This window comes from Solanum verrucosum, unplaced genomic scaffold (genome assembly GCF_900185275.1).
Source record: "Solanum verrucosum unplaced genomic scaffold, falcon-dt-bn FXZP01000262.1, whole genome shotgun sequence".
Lineage (NCBI taxonomy): Eukaryota > Viridiplantae > Streptophyta > Magnoliopsida > Solanales > Solanaceae > Solanum > Solanum verrucosum.
This window is the reverse complement of record NW_026020366.1, coordinates 993,490-1,009,757: the sequence shown is the minus strand read 5'-3', so window position 1 is coordinate 1,009,757 and position 16,268 is coordinate 993,490. Positions and strand designations below refer to the sequence as shown.

Genomic DNA, 16,268 nt, shown 5'->3' with positions numbered 1-16,268 from the left:
AGATCTTTTGTGACAAATGATGTGTGCCTTTTTCTTGGGAAAGAGCAGGCCCACATATGGTTCAGTAGCTTGAAAAGATACCCCTTGGCTAACATGGAAATTAACTTTTCTAGTCTTGTGATGTGGCCATCTAGTGATTTCATATTCTCTACATATTCGCTTCAGTGTTACTCGACTAACTGCACAAATGAAGTCCACAAAAGGGATTTCAGAGAAACTATGAATAAATCATTTCGGTTAAAGGCATAAGAGCGTACATAATAACACACAAGGAATTAAGAACCTCAAATGCGCTCAAGTTAGTGAACTTACCACGTAGATTTTTGGCAGCATCTTGAAGAGTCAGGCCAAAATGCTGCTCCAGAATCTTGCGGGTAATCCCATGATCTTTTTCTATCCTTTGTATTGCGTTGTTCTTATATGAATGGATATTGTCGTTGTTAGTCGTTGCATTTGCCGCAGAATTAATTTCAAAATTTGGTTGCTCAAAGTGTGAATCAAGTTGCATCATTTCACTTGTATCTTCAATATGGTCATCATGTGCTACATCCACGTTACCTGTTCCGCTGTTTGTCACAGCTTCCTCTATTGGATGAGGAAGTAACGGATGAACTTCCACTGTCTCTTCACAGTTGAGTGAGTCACGCTTGTGTGATAAACATGAAGAAACTAGTAATGCATTAGCACCATTCTTCTCCCCGTCCTGTAAATTTGACTGTTGACAGAAAGAATCAATTTCTGTTGTTTCTCCTCCATCCTGAAGTGATTGAACACTTGGCAGAGGTTGGCCAATTTCAAAGGAGTCAAGTTCATCGCTCAGGGTAACTTTAACAACTTCAACGATCATCCTCTGCCCTAGTTCATTTCCAGAAGCAACTATGAAACCGGGAAGTTGTTCTTTAATTGTGTATAAAAGCATGTTTAAGAAAGTCTTTGTATCTCTAACAACGATTTCATTGGATGGCAGAAAGCACTCAACTACAAAAATAAAATTGTTGGCGCATTTACTTTGCAAACAAATAGCAAAACTCTGAGTGAATCTAGCTTTTTGTGCACTAGGCACCAAAGGGTACTCTTTGATGCTTAATTGAGTAACTTCTTTGCAAAAGCATGAACCTTGGGATGCAAATGCCCTCCCCACCAATGCCTCACCGCTTGCCATAAAACAGACCTCAGAAGCATATTCAAACTCATCATACATTGAACTCGAATGATCATTGATGGCAGCAGCACGATACAAGACTTTCAAAGAGGCAGATGGAGAAAAAGGAATCCAAATTTGTGCAAAGGGAATCCAACTATGTCTTTCAAGAATCTCATATAACCCGCCCTCTATATTGTCAAGTCTACATCATCCAGCGGCTATAAAAATGATAAGATAAGCTATGAAATTAGTAGGACTGATCTCTCTTTTTCACTTTCATTTATTTTGTTTAGTTTCGCCAAATTCAAAAAGGCAACAACTCTAAAATTCCAAGAAGTATGTTTATTGGGTTAGGAATGTACAACTCAACTAATTCTGGGGAAGCGTTTTTGTCACGACCCGAGCCTACACCCTGGACGTGGCCGGCACTCGAGAACCATTGTTGGTCCCCAAGCGAACCCTCATCATGGCTGACTACAAGCGGAAGACTAACTCAAGCATACATAAGCATCAAATTGGAAGAAACATTTAAAAACAGCTTACTAAATCTCAAAACTTTGCTAAATATATTGAGTATGAATCATAAGTTAAAATAAAACATTTGAAAACTAAAAGACTCTACAAAACTGTTTATCTATGAAGCCTCTACTATATATAGATGAGTGTCAGGACAAGACCCACGACTACTCAAAATGTTACTAATACTAACAACTCATAAAACTGGAGTCCTACGAAAGCAAGGAGGTCTTACTCAAAAGTTGGCGAGAAGACGAAGTGATCTCAACGAACTCTTGTTGAGGATCCTAAGAACCTATATCAGCATCATTAAAAGATGCAGGTCGAATGACATTAGTACATTGAATGTACGAGTATGTAATATAGCTGAATAACAAACAGCTGAATGAAAGGATTACAATAGATATAGATATATACTTAACTGAATGTAAATAAATAAAGGGGTGAAATCATTAAAACTTTACAAAAATACTTACTCATCTATGAACTTAGCATATTAAGTGATATAATAAAAATACACTTTTAACTCTATCTGGGAGATTCTCTAACCGACAACCATCACTATGAGCTACGTGATGATAAAATGTCTCGCCCACGCTGTCAAAATTGTCCTATAGCTTGTTGGGGTATAGAACACCTCAACTAAGTGGATCCATTAAGCTCTGCCCGAAGGCACTAAGGATTCATCTAAAAAGTATGATTCTTTACCCATGTTGGCATACATGGTTTATGAGGATTTTGAGTTGTCTGAACTCATCCCCATATCGATGCTCAATACTACTCCCAATAATATACTCATGCTCAAATGTATAAAACACTCTTTCTCTATTTTGAGATAATTACTCAAAATAACCACTTTAATGCTCTGAAATATCTCTGAACTCATAAACTCATTTAGAAATCAAAGTTCCTCTTTTTTTTGAGATAAGGGTAACTTTGTATTCACAAAAAATTCATCATCCAAGGGATGATAAATTGGAAACTTACATCCCACATGGTGGTGGGCACACCCTCAAAAAGCCATACAGAATTACAAGTTTCCTTTAAAATCGACCATCTCTATGCTTTCCCCTACCAACTCTTGCTTACACCAAAAAAATAAAAGAATTAAGCATTTCATTTCTATCTTCTGAAAACTATCATTTTGTCCTTCAAAACACCTAGCATTTCTTTCTTTCCACAGAGTCCACCATATACAGGCTGGAATAGTCTTCCACCAATCTTCATTTTTCCCTCTGTTGCCAATTCTTGTCCAGCTATTAAGGAGCTCCATGGTTGTCTTTGGTATTACCCAGCTAACCCCTAGAATACACAAAAACATATTCCACAATTTTGAAGCTGCTTTACATTGAATGAACAAATGACTATTTACTTCTGCTTTCTGCTCACACATAAAGCATCTTGAGCAAAACTGCATCCCCCTTTTTTATAATGCCTCATGTGTAAGGCAAGCTTTTCTTATGACCAACCAGACAAAACATGCTACTTTTAATGGGCTTCTTGTCTTCCACACTAGCTTCCAAGGCCATTTTTTAGTCACTGATTGATTGACATTTATCCTCCAGTAGCAGGATTTGACATGTGAACATTCATTTGCTATGTAACTTCCAAATTGGTTTATCCTTTCTTTGAGATATGACTGGAGGGGTGTTTAGCACCTCTAGTAGCCTGGCCACATCCTCAATTTCCCAATCATTCAAAGCCCTCCTGAACACTAAGTTCCACCCTTGTTGGCTCCATACTTGAGCAACAGTAGCAAATCTTTGTAAGTTCAAGGTGTAGAGGTTTGGGAATAAGTTCCTCAAGCTATCATCCCTTTCCAGATTTCATTCCAGAAATCTGTTTTCAGACCATTGCCCACACTAATATAAATATTGTTATTGAACTGTGGCCATAACCTTCTGATGGTCTTCCCCACACAGCATCCAAATGACCCCATCACCTCCTCAGTAATCCATTGGCTAAACAAGCCATATTTCCCTGCTATGAATCTTCTCCATAGGGCTCCATCTTTAGTACAAAATCTTCATAGCCATTTTTGTAGCAAGCAATTATTATGGATGCTAAGATTTCTCATGCCAAGGCCATCTTGTTTTCTGCTCAAAGTGAGTGTCTCCCATTTCACCAGGTTGTAGCCTTTCTTTTCTTTGTTCCCTTGCCAAATGAAGGATCTTCTCATTCTGTTAATTTTCTTCACAATGCTCTTGGGTATTGGAAATAGACTCATAATGTAGGTAGGTAACCCATCTAAAACTGACATGATGAGAGTCAACCTACCCCCAGTGATAGGTACTGACTTTTCCATCATAAGAGTCTTTTCTCACATCTCTCCATCACCTCATTCCATACCTCCAACTCCTTGTTTTTGGTCCCCAGAGGCAAACCCAGGTACTTCGTGGGAAGAGAGGCTATCTGACATCCCAAATTCTCAGCTAGACTTTGTAGATTATCTACCTGATTAATTGGGAAGAGGAAACTTTTCGACCAGTTAACATGAAGCCCTGAAATGCCCTCAAATATTGTAAGGATTGCTCTCAAGTGTCTGATTTGTGCCACTTCTGCTTCACAAAAAAACCAGGGCATCATCTGCATAGAAAAGATGTGTGATTTCCAGATCATCACCTCTCCCTATTTGAGCACTGAACCCTTTTATCCAGCCATTTACCTTTGTTGTTCTGAACATGTGGTTCAGACCCTCCATATTTAGTAGGAACAAAAAAGGTGACATAGAGTCTCCCTGTCTAAGACCTCTATGCGATTGAAAAAATCCTTCAGGCTTACCATTTATAATGAGTGAGAATCTTACATTTGAGATGCAATACTGTATCCAGCCAATCCATTTTTCTCCAAAACCCATGTCTTTCAGAATTTTTAGCAAGAAATTCCAATTAACATGATCATAAGCCTTTTCAATATCTAGCTTGCATAGGATGCCTGGTTTCTTCTGTTTTACCCTAGAGTCAACCATTTCATTAGCCAGCAGAGCAACATCTATGATTTGCCTTCCTTTCAAGAATGCCATTTGATGTCAATCAACCAGCTTCCCTATAACTATTTTCAATCTTTCGGTGATTAGCTTAGAAATGATCTTGTACACCACTCCAATTAAGCTGATCGGTCTGAAATCCTTTAATTCCATTGTCTCAGGTTTCTTTGGGATCAAAGCTATGAAAGTAGCATTAAAGGATTTCTCAAAAAAGCTCCTCATGTGAAAATTGTGGACAGTATGCATGAGATCTTCCTTAAGAACATCCCAACACTCCTTGAAGAAAGATATGGTGAAACCATCAGGACCTGGAGCTTTGTCACCATCACAGTGCTTAATGGTCTATAGTATTTCTTCTGTGAAAGGCTTCTGCAACCACTCATTTTCTTCAGCTGAGATTGTTAGGCATCCTCTAAATTCAAAGGAAGGTCTCCATGATTCAGGTTCTGTGTAGAGCTTGGAGTAAAATTCAATAATGGCTTCCTTAATTTCTTTAGGATCCTGGGTTTCCTCACCTCTCACCAATAGCTTGTCAATTGTGTTATATCTCCTGCGGGCTATAGCTACTCTTTGAAAAAATTTAGTATTATTGTCTCCTTGTTTCAACCACAAAGCTCTAGATTTCTGCCTCCAACTGGCTTCTTCTTGCTTTGCTAATACTTCCAGCTCCACAAGTATTGTTGCTCTTATCAACACCTCATCTTCAAACAGTTCTCTTTCTTCTTGGATTTTGTCCAACTCAGACAATTCTTCTAGTAGGGCTATTTTTCCTTCTGGTTCTTTCATTGAAGGTTTGTTTGCTCCATTCTTTCAACTTTTGTTTCAGCATCTTTAGCTTGTTGCTAAGTTAGTAGTCAGGGCACCCTTCTACCACAAAGCCACTCCACCACCCCTGCACCATCTCCTTGAAACCATCCACTTTGAGCCACCAATTTTCAAATTTACAATAGGATTGCCTATGTTCCCAGTTCCCATTAGAATGGGATGTGATCAGAGAATGTTCTGGGAAGGATGCTCAATTTGATATTTTTGAAACACTCCTCCCACTCCATGGAGTATAGGAATCTGTCAAGTCTTGCAGCACTTTGGTGATTGGATCCTCTGAACCAAGTGTATTTCCCCCCAAATAGTTCTGGATCATATACTTCCAAGTCTTCAATCCACTTGGACAAATCAGTCATGATATTGGTGACTCTAGTGCACCCTCTTCTTTCTTCAATGTGTCTGACTGTGTTGAAGTCCCCGCTGGTGACCCAAGGGCCTTCACTCAGTTCCTTCATTGCTGTCATTTCCTCCCAACACTCTAATTTCTCACTTCTGCTATGTGGACCGTATACAGTAAAGAACCATGAGAAAGAGTTTTGTATTGATTCAAACTTGTAAGTAATTGAGTAGTTCCCCTCATCCCCATTTGTGCCTGCCCATGTTCTACTATCCCACATGATTAGGATTCCCCCCTTGCTTCCATCTGCTTCTATGTAGCCGCATCTCATCCATTTAACTGTTTAGCAATCTCCTCTATTCCTTTATTTAATTTTGTCTCCTCAAGACAAACCACATCCACTTTCCATTTCTGCAAACATGTCTTAACAATATTCTTGTTGGATATGTTGTTAAGACCCCTTACGTTCCATGAGAGAAGTTTTATATTCATTTAAATGTTAAACTGAGCACCCTCCCCCTGTTTCTGATCCCATCCACCTCTTTGTTTAGGCTAGATTAAAGGTTCTTAAGTTCATTTTTCCCTATCCCCCTGCTCTTTGGAGTTGTTGTGGTTATTTCTTTCCCTTTGTTGTCTAGCATCGATTTCCTCTCATCAATTCTCATGAGCAATGCTAGTGTTTCCTTCTCAAACCCCTCAAAGGCTACCCCATAGGTGTTGCTCAGTTCCAGTATGTGTGAGTTCACCCAGCTTGGTGCTTCAGTCTCAGTTGTTTCTGATTCAGCCAAATTTTGCATGGCCACTGGTTCTGCATCTAATATATGTTGAATCTATAAGTCTTTTCTGGTGGAGTTTGATCCATAGATATGTACTCATTCTCAGCTCTTCTGCTCATGTCGTTATTTATGCTGGATTCTATCATTTCCTTAACTTGCATGAGAGAATTTTCCTCCGGTGTTACTTGTGATACCATGTTCTCCCTCACATTTAAATCTGGAGAGAACTCCCAGGCTCTGAAGACTTCTAAGAACTGTGAAGCCAGTTCTTTTATGTTTTTAAGTCCACTAAGTGATCCTCATGTGCCTCACGTGACTTTCCCTTTAAAATAAGTGGGGGTAAATTCACTTCAATAAGGTTATGGCCCAATGATTCTTTTGGGCCCAATATTTCTCTTTCAACAGATTGAATTTGTGCTTTATTAGTTATAGATAAAAGTTGTTGGACCCCACTAGTGGGTTAAAGGACCTATTTTGCTTATCTTCTCCGGCCTCCACTTTCGCCGGAGTTTCGACCCAGATTTGCATCATGAAGACCAATCCACCATTTTCGATCTTTATCTCCCTCGGAATGTTACTACCGTCACCACAGATCCTGAGTCTTGCCCATTTCAGATGGTTGCGAATACTTGTTTCCTCCTCTGTTTCGACCCATCCCCCGCAGTGGTCACCTATTGATTTGAAGACCTTATGAGTCCATAGGTGGAGTGGGAGCCCCACTATCTTGACCCAGGTTGTGTTAGGCTCACTCTTCTTCTCAATGGTTCCCTTAAACTTTACTCAAAATTTCTTTTTAAACTCTACTCAACTCCGCTTTACTTTCTCAAAAAAATAGTTTAAAACAAACGTTTATTGTGATCTGATCACTGATGACTCGGAAAGTCATACTGCATAAACATTGATGGCATATCTAAATGTCATACTGTTTACACATTAATGGCACACTCGACGGTCATACTAATCATGAATCATAGTTCTCTGCTCAATGTAACAATAGAACATTTGGGAAATGCTTAGTTCCCTTCTACTCTTGTTCAAATCTTGGTTAAAACTCTTTCTCAAACTCCTCTTTACTTTCTCAAAAACTCAGTTTAAAACACATATGTTGGCTTTAAAAGATTCTCAAAATTTATAACTCAAAATAGAGTTCATGCTGAATTATAGACATGAACGAATCAACTCAAGGATCTCAATAACAATATAGAAAACTCAATACTCAGAACTCAACGATACTTCTCATCTCAAGAATACTCAATTCATAGGGTTCATGTTGAAATATAGACATGAACGAATCTACTCAAAAATATTAATGCATAACATATAGCAATTCAATAATTATGAATATAATTTCAAAAAGAATCAGGAACTCAAGAACTCAAAATCAACTCTAGAAACTTAGATTACTCTTTTACTAATTTGAAAGTAGATGTAGGACGTGAGGAGGAACTAGCCCAACACTATAATAGCCTTTCATACCTGGAAAGAACAAAGTCCTTAGTGAAATCGATGAATATCGAAGAACGATAGAAAATCTTAGTTTTTCTCCTCTTGAATCCTTGCTCCAAGTCTTTGAAGTGTGAACGTAAAATAATGTTTAACATTGTTTAGACCTTACTTAGGTGAAAAAATGTCGTGGGTTGGGCTTAGAAAGGGTGAGAAAAGACTAAACTACCCTTCTTAAAACTGGCGAAAAAACCTTCTATGGGTCGTGGTTTGACCCATGAACTGTAGATCTCATCCATGGATTTTATATTGAGTTTTTAAGGCTCAAAAGTTCATTTACGGGTCCAAACGACGGCCCGTAGGTCCACGTACGTCCCGTCGGTTGGGTATGCAAGATTTGGGTCCCAAAAGTTGACCCTCAATATTCTATCGACGACCTGACAGGACAGGTCGTTGTTCAACCTACGACCCGTTGCTTGGGATCGTCGTTCACAGACTCAGAAAACTCTAGTTTGACAGTCTTTGGTAAAATGGTCATAACTTTTTACTCCGAACACGAAATGAGGCAAACTTGGTGGCGTTGGAAAGAGGACTCAAAGACCTTTAATTTGGTAGGTCATAGGACACCTAATTCATTATGTGCTGGGAGATATGATCGTTTGAAGTTAACTAAAGTAGAATCTTATGTCAAAACTTAATCGGAAATGAAGATTTCAACTCAACTTTGTGCTAGGAGTTTCTAGTGACCTTAATTGATATCCAATATCATTCCCACACTAAAGAATTTACCTTTACGCATATAGTCAATTTAAGAATCACCCGATACGACCTTACATGTAAATGAAGAATAGTTCGGGTCTTGACTTATAAATTTTTGGGGTGTTACAATTTTGACATCCGCGAAAACCACAAGAAACTAACTTACGCCTAAAAAGGCTAAAACAAGCTCGGAACCTCTCGAAAATCAACCAAGACATCACCTAGGCCTAACATCACCCCCGAAACCAACGGAACTCTCAGAATTTCGATCCGAGCATTTGAACCTCGAATATTGACCAAAGTCCACCCAAAGGCTAAATTCCACAATTTCACAACTTAGGACCTCAAATCCTCAAAAAGACTCAGAATCAGAAACCAACAACTCTCGCAAGTCAGATTTCACATTTTGGGACTAATGGAATCGACGGAATTCCATTCCGACATTCGAAACTCCAAAAGACACTGAAAACCACTTTCTTAACAACTTTATCTTTCAAACTCAAAACTTACCAAATTCTCAAATTTTAACTCAAGTTCAAAAAAATCAACTTTTCAAACTCAATCATAAAAGACTCGGGATCAATATTGAGAGGGCAAAATGATAATTTCACGGAACTTTCCAAAAATGACCGACCGGGTCATTACAATGATAAGGGAGAGGTTTGGGGAAGAAATATGTGATCATGTGAATACTAATTTGTGTATTGGTCTATCTTCTAATGAAAGGGACAAACCATGGTGGATAGGACTGGGCATTCGGTATTTCGGTTCGGTTTCAGGTTTTTTTTTTGGTTTTCGGTTCTTGTACAACATGTACCGAATACCGAACCGAAATAATTCAGTTCAGTTCGGTTTTTATTATTTCGATTCAGTTTATATTATTTCAGTTTGGTTTATGTTATTTCGGTTTTATGTTATTTTGAAAAAATTATTTCACAATAAATTCACACACTAACTAGTAACAAAAGCAAAAATCAAAAAGAAAAATAAATGAAAGAAGAAATATTCATTTTGAAACTTGTTAACTTAAAATGGAAGAAGAAATACAATACCTATGGTTGTCGGCGGAAGTGGAAAGTGGTCGATGATCTGCTCACGGCTGGCGCCTGGCTGTGTGGAAACTGGAAAGGTCGGCTGCTGTGTTGCGGCTGCCTGTTGGTCGACTGGTGGTTGCTGCATGCTACTCTTGGTCGCCGGTCGCCGGAACTCAGTCGTTGTTGCTGTAGTCTGTGGACATGGGAACGTGGGAAGAGGGATGGCCACTTTTGGCCTTTGGGAACTGTAAAGTGGAAAACAGGAAAAGTAACAAAAGTTTGAAAAGACAAACTTTTGATTTGACCTACTTTTGCTTTTTATTTTAAATTATATTTAATATTAATAATTAATATAATATTAATATATATTATAATATAATATATTTCAGTAAACCGAAATACCGAATAACACAAAAATTACATACCGAAAACTGAACCGAAATACCGAAAAATACAAAAACGTATACCGAAAACCAAACCGAAATAATTCGGTTCGGTTCGGTTTTTCGATTTTTCGGTGTTTATGCCCACCCCTAATGGTGGATGCCCAACAGTTGGAAGTGCTTGGGAAATGTTGAGAAAAAGGAAGGACAACCAGCAGGATATGATATGATCATTTGGGAAAAAGGAATTCCTTTCAGAGTTTCTTTTCTTCTATGGAGAATGTAGTTTAAAAGAATACCCCATTGGAGAGGTATTAATTAGGTGCAGAATTGTTGACTCTGTTACCTGTGTTTGTTGTAACAGAAACTTTTGATCATTTGTTTGTAGCATGCCCAAATGCCAATTTTCTATGGAGAACTCTATCAAGACCTGCAGGGATACAGGGACCTTATATACAGTTGAAACAAACACTTGACAAATGGTGGGGTGCTGATTGTAATGTTAAACTGAGACCTCTTTTTAATGCAGTTCCAATATTTATTATATGGCAGATTTGGAAAAGGAGATGTTCTCAGAAATGGTGAAAAATTATCCAGGTTTACTATGATTAGAGAAGTCAACAGGAATGTCCATTTTTTTGTTGTAAATAGATATCCTTGCGAAAATGCAATGCAAAGTCAAAATCCAACAATTGTGAAAACTCTATAGCTACCGGTTGGATGTCAACATCCTCAATCTCAAAATTCAGATTATGTGCGGTGGTCTAAGTGATGACAACCGAAGCACTAGACCGAATGTCGGAAAACATTTTTTTTGGTATTGTTTCTCCAGAAAGCTGTCAATCCAGAGGTGATTTCACGACATCAGCCAACTCGGTGTTACTATCATTGTAATCTGACTCTCACACAGAGGTGATAGTTGTAGCACCTGAAATATCTGGAGTATCCGAAGCCGTGGAGTCCGATTGCATCTCATCCTGCAGAGTGATCATACGGCAAATGGAAGAGACCATACTAGAATGACTCCCTTGCATCACCTTCACCCAATCTTGCAGTGCGTTCACTGATTCAAAGAGGGTGTTGAACTGCACATCGAGCATGCTAAAAGGACAGAAAGGCATGGAGTACGAACAATAATGTAACAAATTAAGCTTTGTATTGATCATCAAAGGAACTAATTACAAATAGATTGTTCATGCAATCAAAGAGCAAATGGAAAATAGATAAGGGAGATTCTAGATTGTTATTATAAAAATAGCTAATCAAAAGAAAGTAACATAACTCTTACACCTTGTTTGGAGGTTGTTACCCGTAGTATTGTATTATACTGCTAGTTTAAATACAATGTGTGTTTTGATTGTTACTTAAATATTATTATATCATATCGTTAGGTAACAACAAAAAGTCCCATTTTGTGTAATAACCGATTTGATGTGATTGCGTCGTTACCTTAATATTTTCTTCTCATTTTATCTTTACTTATTATTTAATAATCACAGTTTATCCTTTTACCTCTACCTTTTTATAGTAGCTCTACCATATATCCTACTTTTCTTGTAGTTTTATCATTCAAATTGTTGGTGTGAGACATTATGTAACAATGAAATGAATACAATCTATCCAAACGTTGTATTTATTAAAATAATATAGTATGATATGAAACAATATGTAACAATCATCCAATTAAAGTGTGCATAAGCCTTAATGTATTATTTTCCTCTTCTATATATAGGCATCTTTTAGGACTTCAAGCGTAATTTAACAATCCCCCATTCATAACAGCATTAATCACCTTGGTTCACTGAGACAAAGACATATCACAACACAGCAGGGAAGAGACAAACACCATGTCACCAAAAGATAACATTTCTGCAATGAAGATGAACCATAATATAACTTACAGAAAATCCTTCATGTGTCAGCTTCAGGGGTAACCAGTAATCTCATAGTAGTCCTTCCCAACAATCTAAGTGAATTCATCCTATCCCTCAAATCTGAATCAGTAGTTATCAAAATCCAATCGTCACCTTCATCTTGATACTTGATTGAAAACCTTTCAAGTGATATCTTAAGCCTCTTTTCCACTTCCCCCTCCAATTCTTCCCTGGTTGATGAAAGGGAGAGTTGAAACTTTATGATATCACCTCTATATGTAACCTTTACTGTCATCACACTATCACAAGGTTTTCCTGTTGCAGGAGATATTTTGTGACCCAAATAATCTGTGCCTTTTTCTTGGGAAAGAGCAGGACATTGTTGATCGGCCACATATGGTTCAGCACCTTGAAAAGATACGCCTTGGCTAACATGGACATTAACCTTTCTAGTCTTGTAATTTGGCCATCTAGTGATTTCATATTCTTTACATATTCGTTTCAGTGTTGCTCGACTAACTGCAATAAAAGAAGTACACAAAAGGGATTTCAGTGAACCTATGCATAAATAATTTCGGTTAAAGGCATATGAGCGTACATATATATAATAACACAAAAGCACTACGAACCTCAACTGCGCTAAAGTTAGTGAACTTACCATGTAGATTTTTGGCAGCATCTTGAAGAGTCATGCCAAAATGCTGCTCCAGAATCTTGCGAGTTATCCCATAATCTTTTTCTATCCTTTGTATTGTGTTTTTCTTATGCGAATGGATTTTATTGTTGTTAGTCGTTGCATTTCCCGCAGAATTAATTTCTATATTTGGTTGCTCAAAGTGTGAATCAAGTTGCATTATTTCAGGTGTATCCTCAATGTGGTCATCATGTGCTACATCCAAGTTAACTTTTCCTCTGTTTGTCACAGCTTCCTCTATTGGATGAGGAAGTAACAGATCAACTTCCACTGTCCTTTCACAGTTTAGTGAGTCACGCTTGTCTGATGAACAAGAAGGAACCAGTAGTGCAGCAGCAGCAACAACATTATTTGACTGTTGGCAGAAAGAATCAATTTCAGTTGTTTCTCCTCCATCCTGAAGAGATTGAACACTCAGCAGACGTTGGCCAAATTCTGTTGTTCCTCCTCCATCCTGAAGTGATTGAACACTCAGTAGAGATTGGCCAATTTCAAAGGAGTCAAATTCATCACTCGGGGAAACTTTAACAACTTCAACGAGCATCCTCTGCCCTAGTTCTTTTCCAGGAGCAACTATGAAACCTGGAAGTCGTTCTTTTGTTGTGGATAAAAGCATATTTATGCAAGTCCTTGTATCTCTAGCAGACATTTTGTTGGGTGGTAGAAAGTACTCAACTACGTAAACGCTATTGTTGGCGCATTTACTTTGCAAACAAATTGCAAGACTCTGAGTGAATCTAACTTTTCGTGCACTAGGCACCAAAGGGTACTCTTTGATGCTTAATAGAGTAACATCTTTGCAAAAGCATGGAACTTGGGATGCAAATGCCCTCCCGACCAATGCCATACCGCTCTCAGTAAAACAGGCCTCAGAAACATGTTCAAACTCATGATACATTGAACTCGAACGTTCATAGATGGAGGCAGCAGCACGATACAAGACTTTTAAAGAGACAGATGGAGAATAAGGAATCCAGATTTGAGCAAAGGGTAAACTGTCTCTTTCAAGGATCTCATATAACCCATTCTTTATTTCATCAAGTCTATCATCAACAGGCGGCTATAAAAATGATAAGCTATATAATTAGTGGGACAGATATAGTAGTCAGTAGAGCAATGGAAATAAAAACGAGAACAGTCTCTAATCCCTTTTATTTATTTTGTTTGGTTTCACCAAAATCAAAAAGGCAACATCATACCTCTAAAAGTCCAAAAAGCATGTCCTTTGAATTACAAATGCTATACAACTGAAATGAATAGATTTTCAACCCCTATGATGGAAAATTAAACAAAGGATTACAGACTTGTTCAAACAGTAAATACGGAATATAAACATAAGTGAATAACCAATATGGTTGAGCATTATGAAAATAAAATTTAAAGAATTGATGAGCAAATACCGTAATAAGATGGGAAAGATGGAGAGATGGTTGTGTAGATACAATCTCAAGTACACCACGGTACTGCTGGTCATAGTTGTTGAACACTGGAACTGCATAATAAGAATGAATTCCCAAGCGAATTGCAAGTTCGAGCAGTGGAAACTCTGCAGGGGAGTAACTTGAGACGTCGGGGATATATTCTGGCAAGCATCTTGTGTAAACTCGTTCAATTGGGCCAAATCGAATTTCGGTGTAGTCGTCAATTGGAATCAAAGTATCTAGACAGAGCTTCCTGTATGAAGAGAGCCTCTTATCAATTCCCTTATAGAAAGCAAATGTTTGATCCGCAGTGGACAGGAAAGTAGATCCATTGACCTTGATGGGTGCCCAGAATTGAACCAGAGAAATATTTGAAGTCGACATTTTCTCCATAACAGATTGGATCCTCCATTTCACAGTTGGAAACATGGAAACAACAGAAGCAGCAGCTGTATGAAGAAGATAAGATTCAAAGGATTTACTGGTGCTAAGCAAAAATTGGACAATAAGTTTGATATTCACAACAGACTCACACATGATGGTTCGCTGGTACCCCAATTCATCTTTGTATTTTCTGCTCGAAAATGCCCAGGCGTTGGACTCCAGTTGACACCAGTCCAGTTGGCAAGGCATTTGGGAACATACATCTGAAGGAGAGTGCTCCATTTCCATAGAATAGAATGAAATTTTCAGTGCCTTTTGCCCTTCTGCTCTGCTCTTTATATAGAACGCGACTTGCTTTAGTTTTTGTCTACACTCTACACCAGGAGACGAAACTTTAGACTTCATATAAGCAAAGTTGTGCCAATTTAATTTGGGGATCAAAAAGCTCAACAGGCTCCACTGACGTCTTAAACTTTATCATCAATATTATTTTTTAATGATATCTACAATTTGTTCGAAGTTTTATACCTCTAAACATGTATTTATTTTATTACAGTAACCGAGATCACTAATTATGACCTTAAGTTCATGAATGACGTTTTCACAAGTAGGTTCTTTCAAATTCTTTGAAATATCATCCCTAAACAATTTTTTCAGTGTCGAAACACTCTTTAAATTAATAAATATTAATTTATCGATTAAATAATACCTCTACAAAATAATAATATTTCATGGTCCGACCTATATTAATTTAGAGAGTTTTTATTTGTTCAATACTTCTTATGTACAACAATAGTTGTCCATTATTGACTTGACACACCTTTAAGAAACAATAAATAATAGGGATAATATTACTATATTATCCTTCACTTTATTAAATTTGATCTTTTGAAAAATGTGTTAGATGATAAATAATATTTAATAGCAAGAGTAAAATAGACATAAAAGATAAATTATCTCTTAATTTTATAAATTGAACAAGTATTATTAAACAACTATTTTTAATATAGTGGACAACAATTATTCGGAAGTATATAAAATCATTCATAATTCTCCGTTTATATGACAGTAATTAAATAGCTTTGAAATACTATTACATTTAGACCCGGGTGCAAATGGATCAATAAGCTCAAGAGGTTCAACGAGCTCCATGTTGTCCCCAATGTGGAAATTGTCAAAAGAAAAAAGGAAGGCAAAAAATCGTGGACTTGGTATTATTTGTTTATTTTTTTATTGAATTTACGGGAAAAAGTAAAAAATGTTGTGAAATGAATAAAAATCTACTTTGTTTATAATGTGGTTTGAAAATGTTTTTATAGTCAATATTTTGATTTTAAAATGTCCTTAATATTATTTAACATGTATTAATTATTTGTTTTGTTGTAAATTATATACATTTAAAATTAATACGGGTGAATGTCTAATTTATCATGCATAACTAATACTCTTGTTTGTATCAAAAGCTCTCAAAAGAGATGCAACTGGAACTACATCGTCTACACTAGTTCATTTTTATATGGATGAGCCTTCTAATTAAGTAAATAAAATCCTTTTGTTTCCGAAGCAAAAAAAAAAATTTATTCCACTTTCTATCCCGCATAAATTATATATAGATTCCCTCATAAGTTATATAAGTATTAATTACGTTACGATTACAAAAAACGCAATCAAACACTGTACAAAAAATAATAC

At 37.2% G+C, this 16,268-nt stretch overlaps 2 protein-coding genes across 2 annotated transcripts; both read right to left on the bottom strand.

The window, feature by feature from the left end:
• Positions 1-5,620: 5,620 nt before the first annotated feature.
• On the bottom strand, positions 5,621-6,088 carry LOC125837849 (uncharacterized). Its single transcript, XM_049516917.1, has one exon. It carries the CDS (start codon positions 6,086-6,088, stop codon positions 5,621-5,623), a length of 468 nt encoding a protein of 155 aa, XP_049372874.1.
• Positions 6,089-12,105: 6,017 nt separating this feature from the next.
• LOC125837877 (protein NLP6-like) lies at positions 12,106-14,652 on the bottom strand. Its single transcript, XM_049516952.1, has 5 exons — positions 14,529-14,652; positions 14,172-14,445; positions 13,971-14,042; positions 12,736-13,831; positions 12,106-12,596 (listed from the first exon to the last, which is right to left on the bottom strand). Exons 3-5 carry the CDS (start codon positions 13,989-13,991, stop codon positions 12,115-12,117), a joined length of 1,599 nt encoding a protein of 532 aa, XP_049372909.1. The 5' UTR covers positions 13,992-14,042; positions 14,172-14,445; positions 14,529-14,652; the 3' UTR covers positions 12,106-12,114.
• Between the last annotated feature and the right edge of the window lie 1,616 nt (positions 14,653-16,268).

Excerpts from the sequence above, each read along its gene's own strand:
- LOC125837849 (XM_049516917.1), bottom strand. The coding sequence starts at position 6,088 with ATGTGGGATAGTAGAACATGGGCAGGCACAAATGGGGATGAGGGGAAC.
- LOC125837877 (XM_049516952.1), bottom strand. The coding sequence starts at position 13,991 with ATGCTTTTTGGACTTTTAGAG. Across the intron at positions 13,832-13,970 it reads TGCTTTTTGGACTTTTAGAG|CCGCCTGTTGATGATAGACT; the intron begins GTATGATGTTGC and ends TCATTTTTATAG. Across the intron at positions 12,597-12,735 it reads TGCTGCCAAAAATCTACATG|TTAGTCGAGCAACACTGAAA; the intron begins GTAAGTTCACTA and ends CTTTTATTGCAG.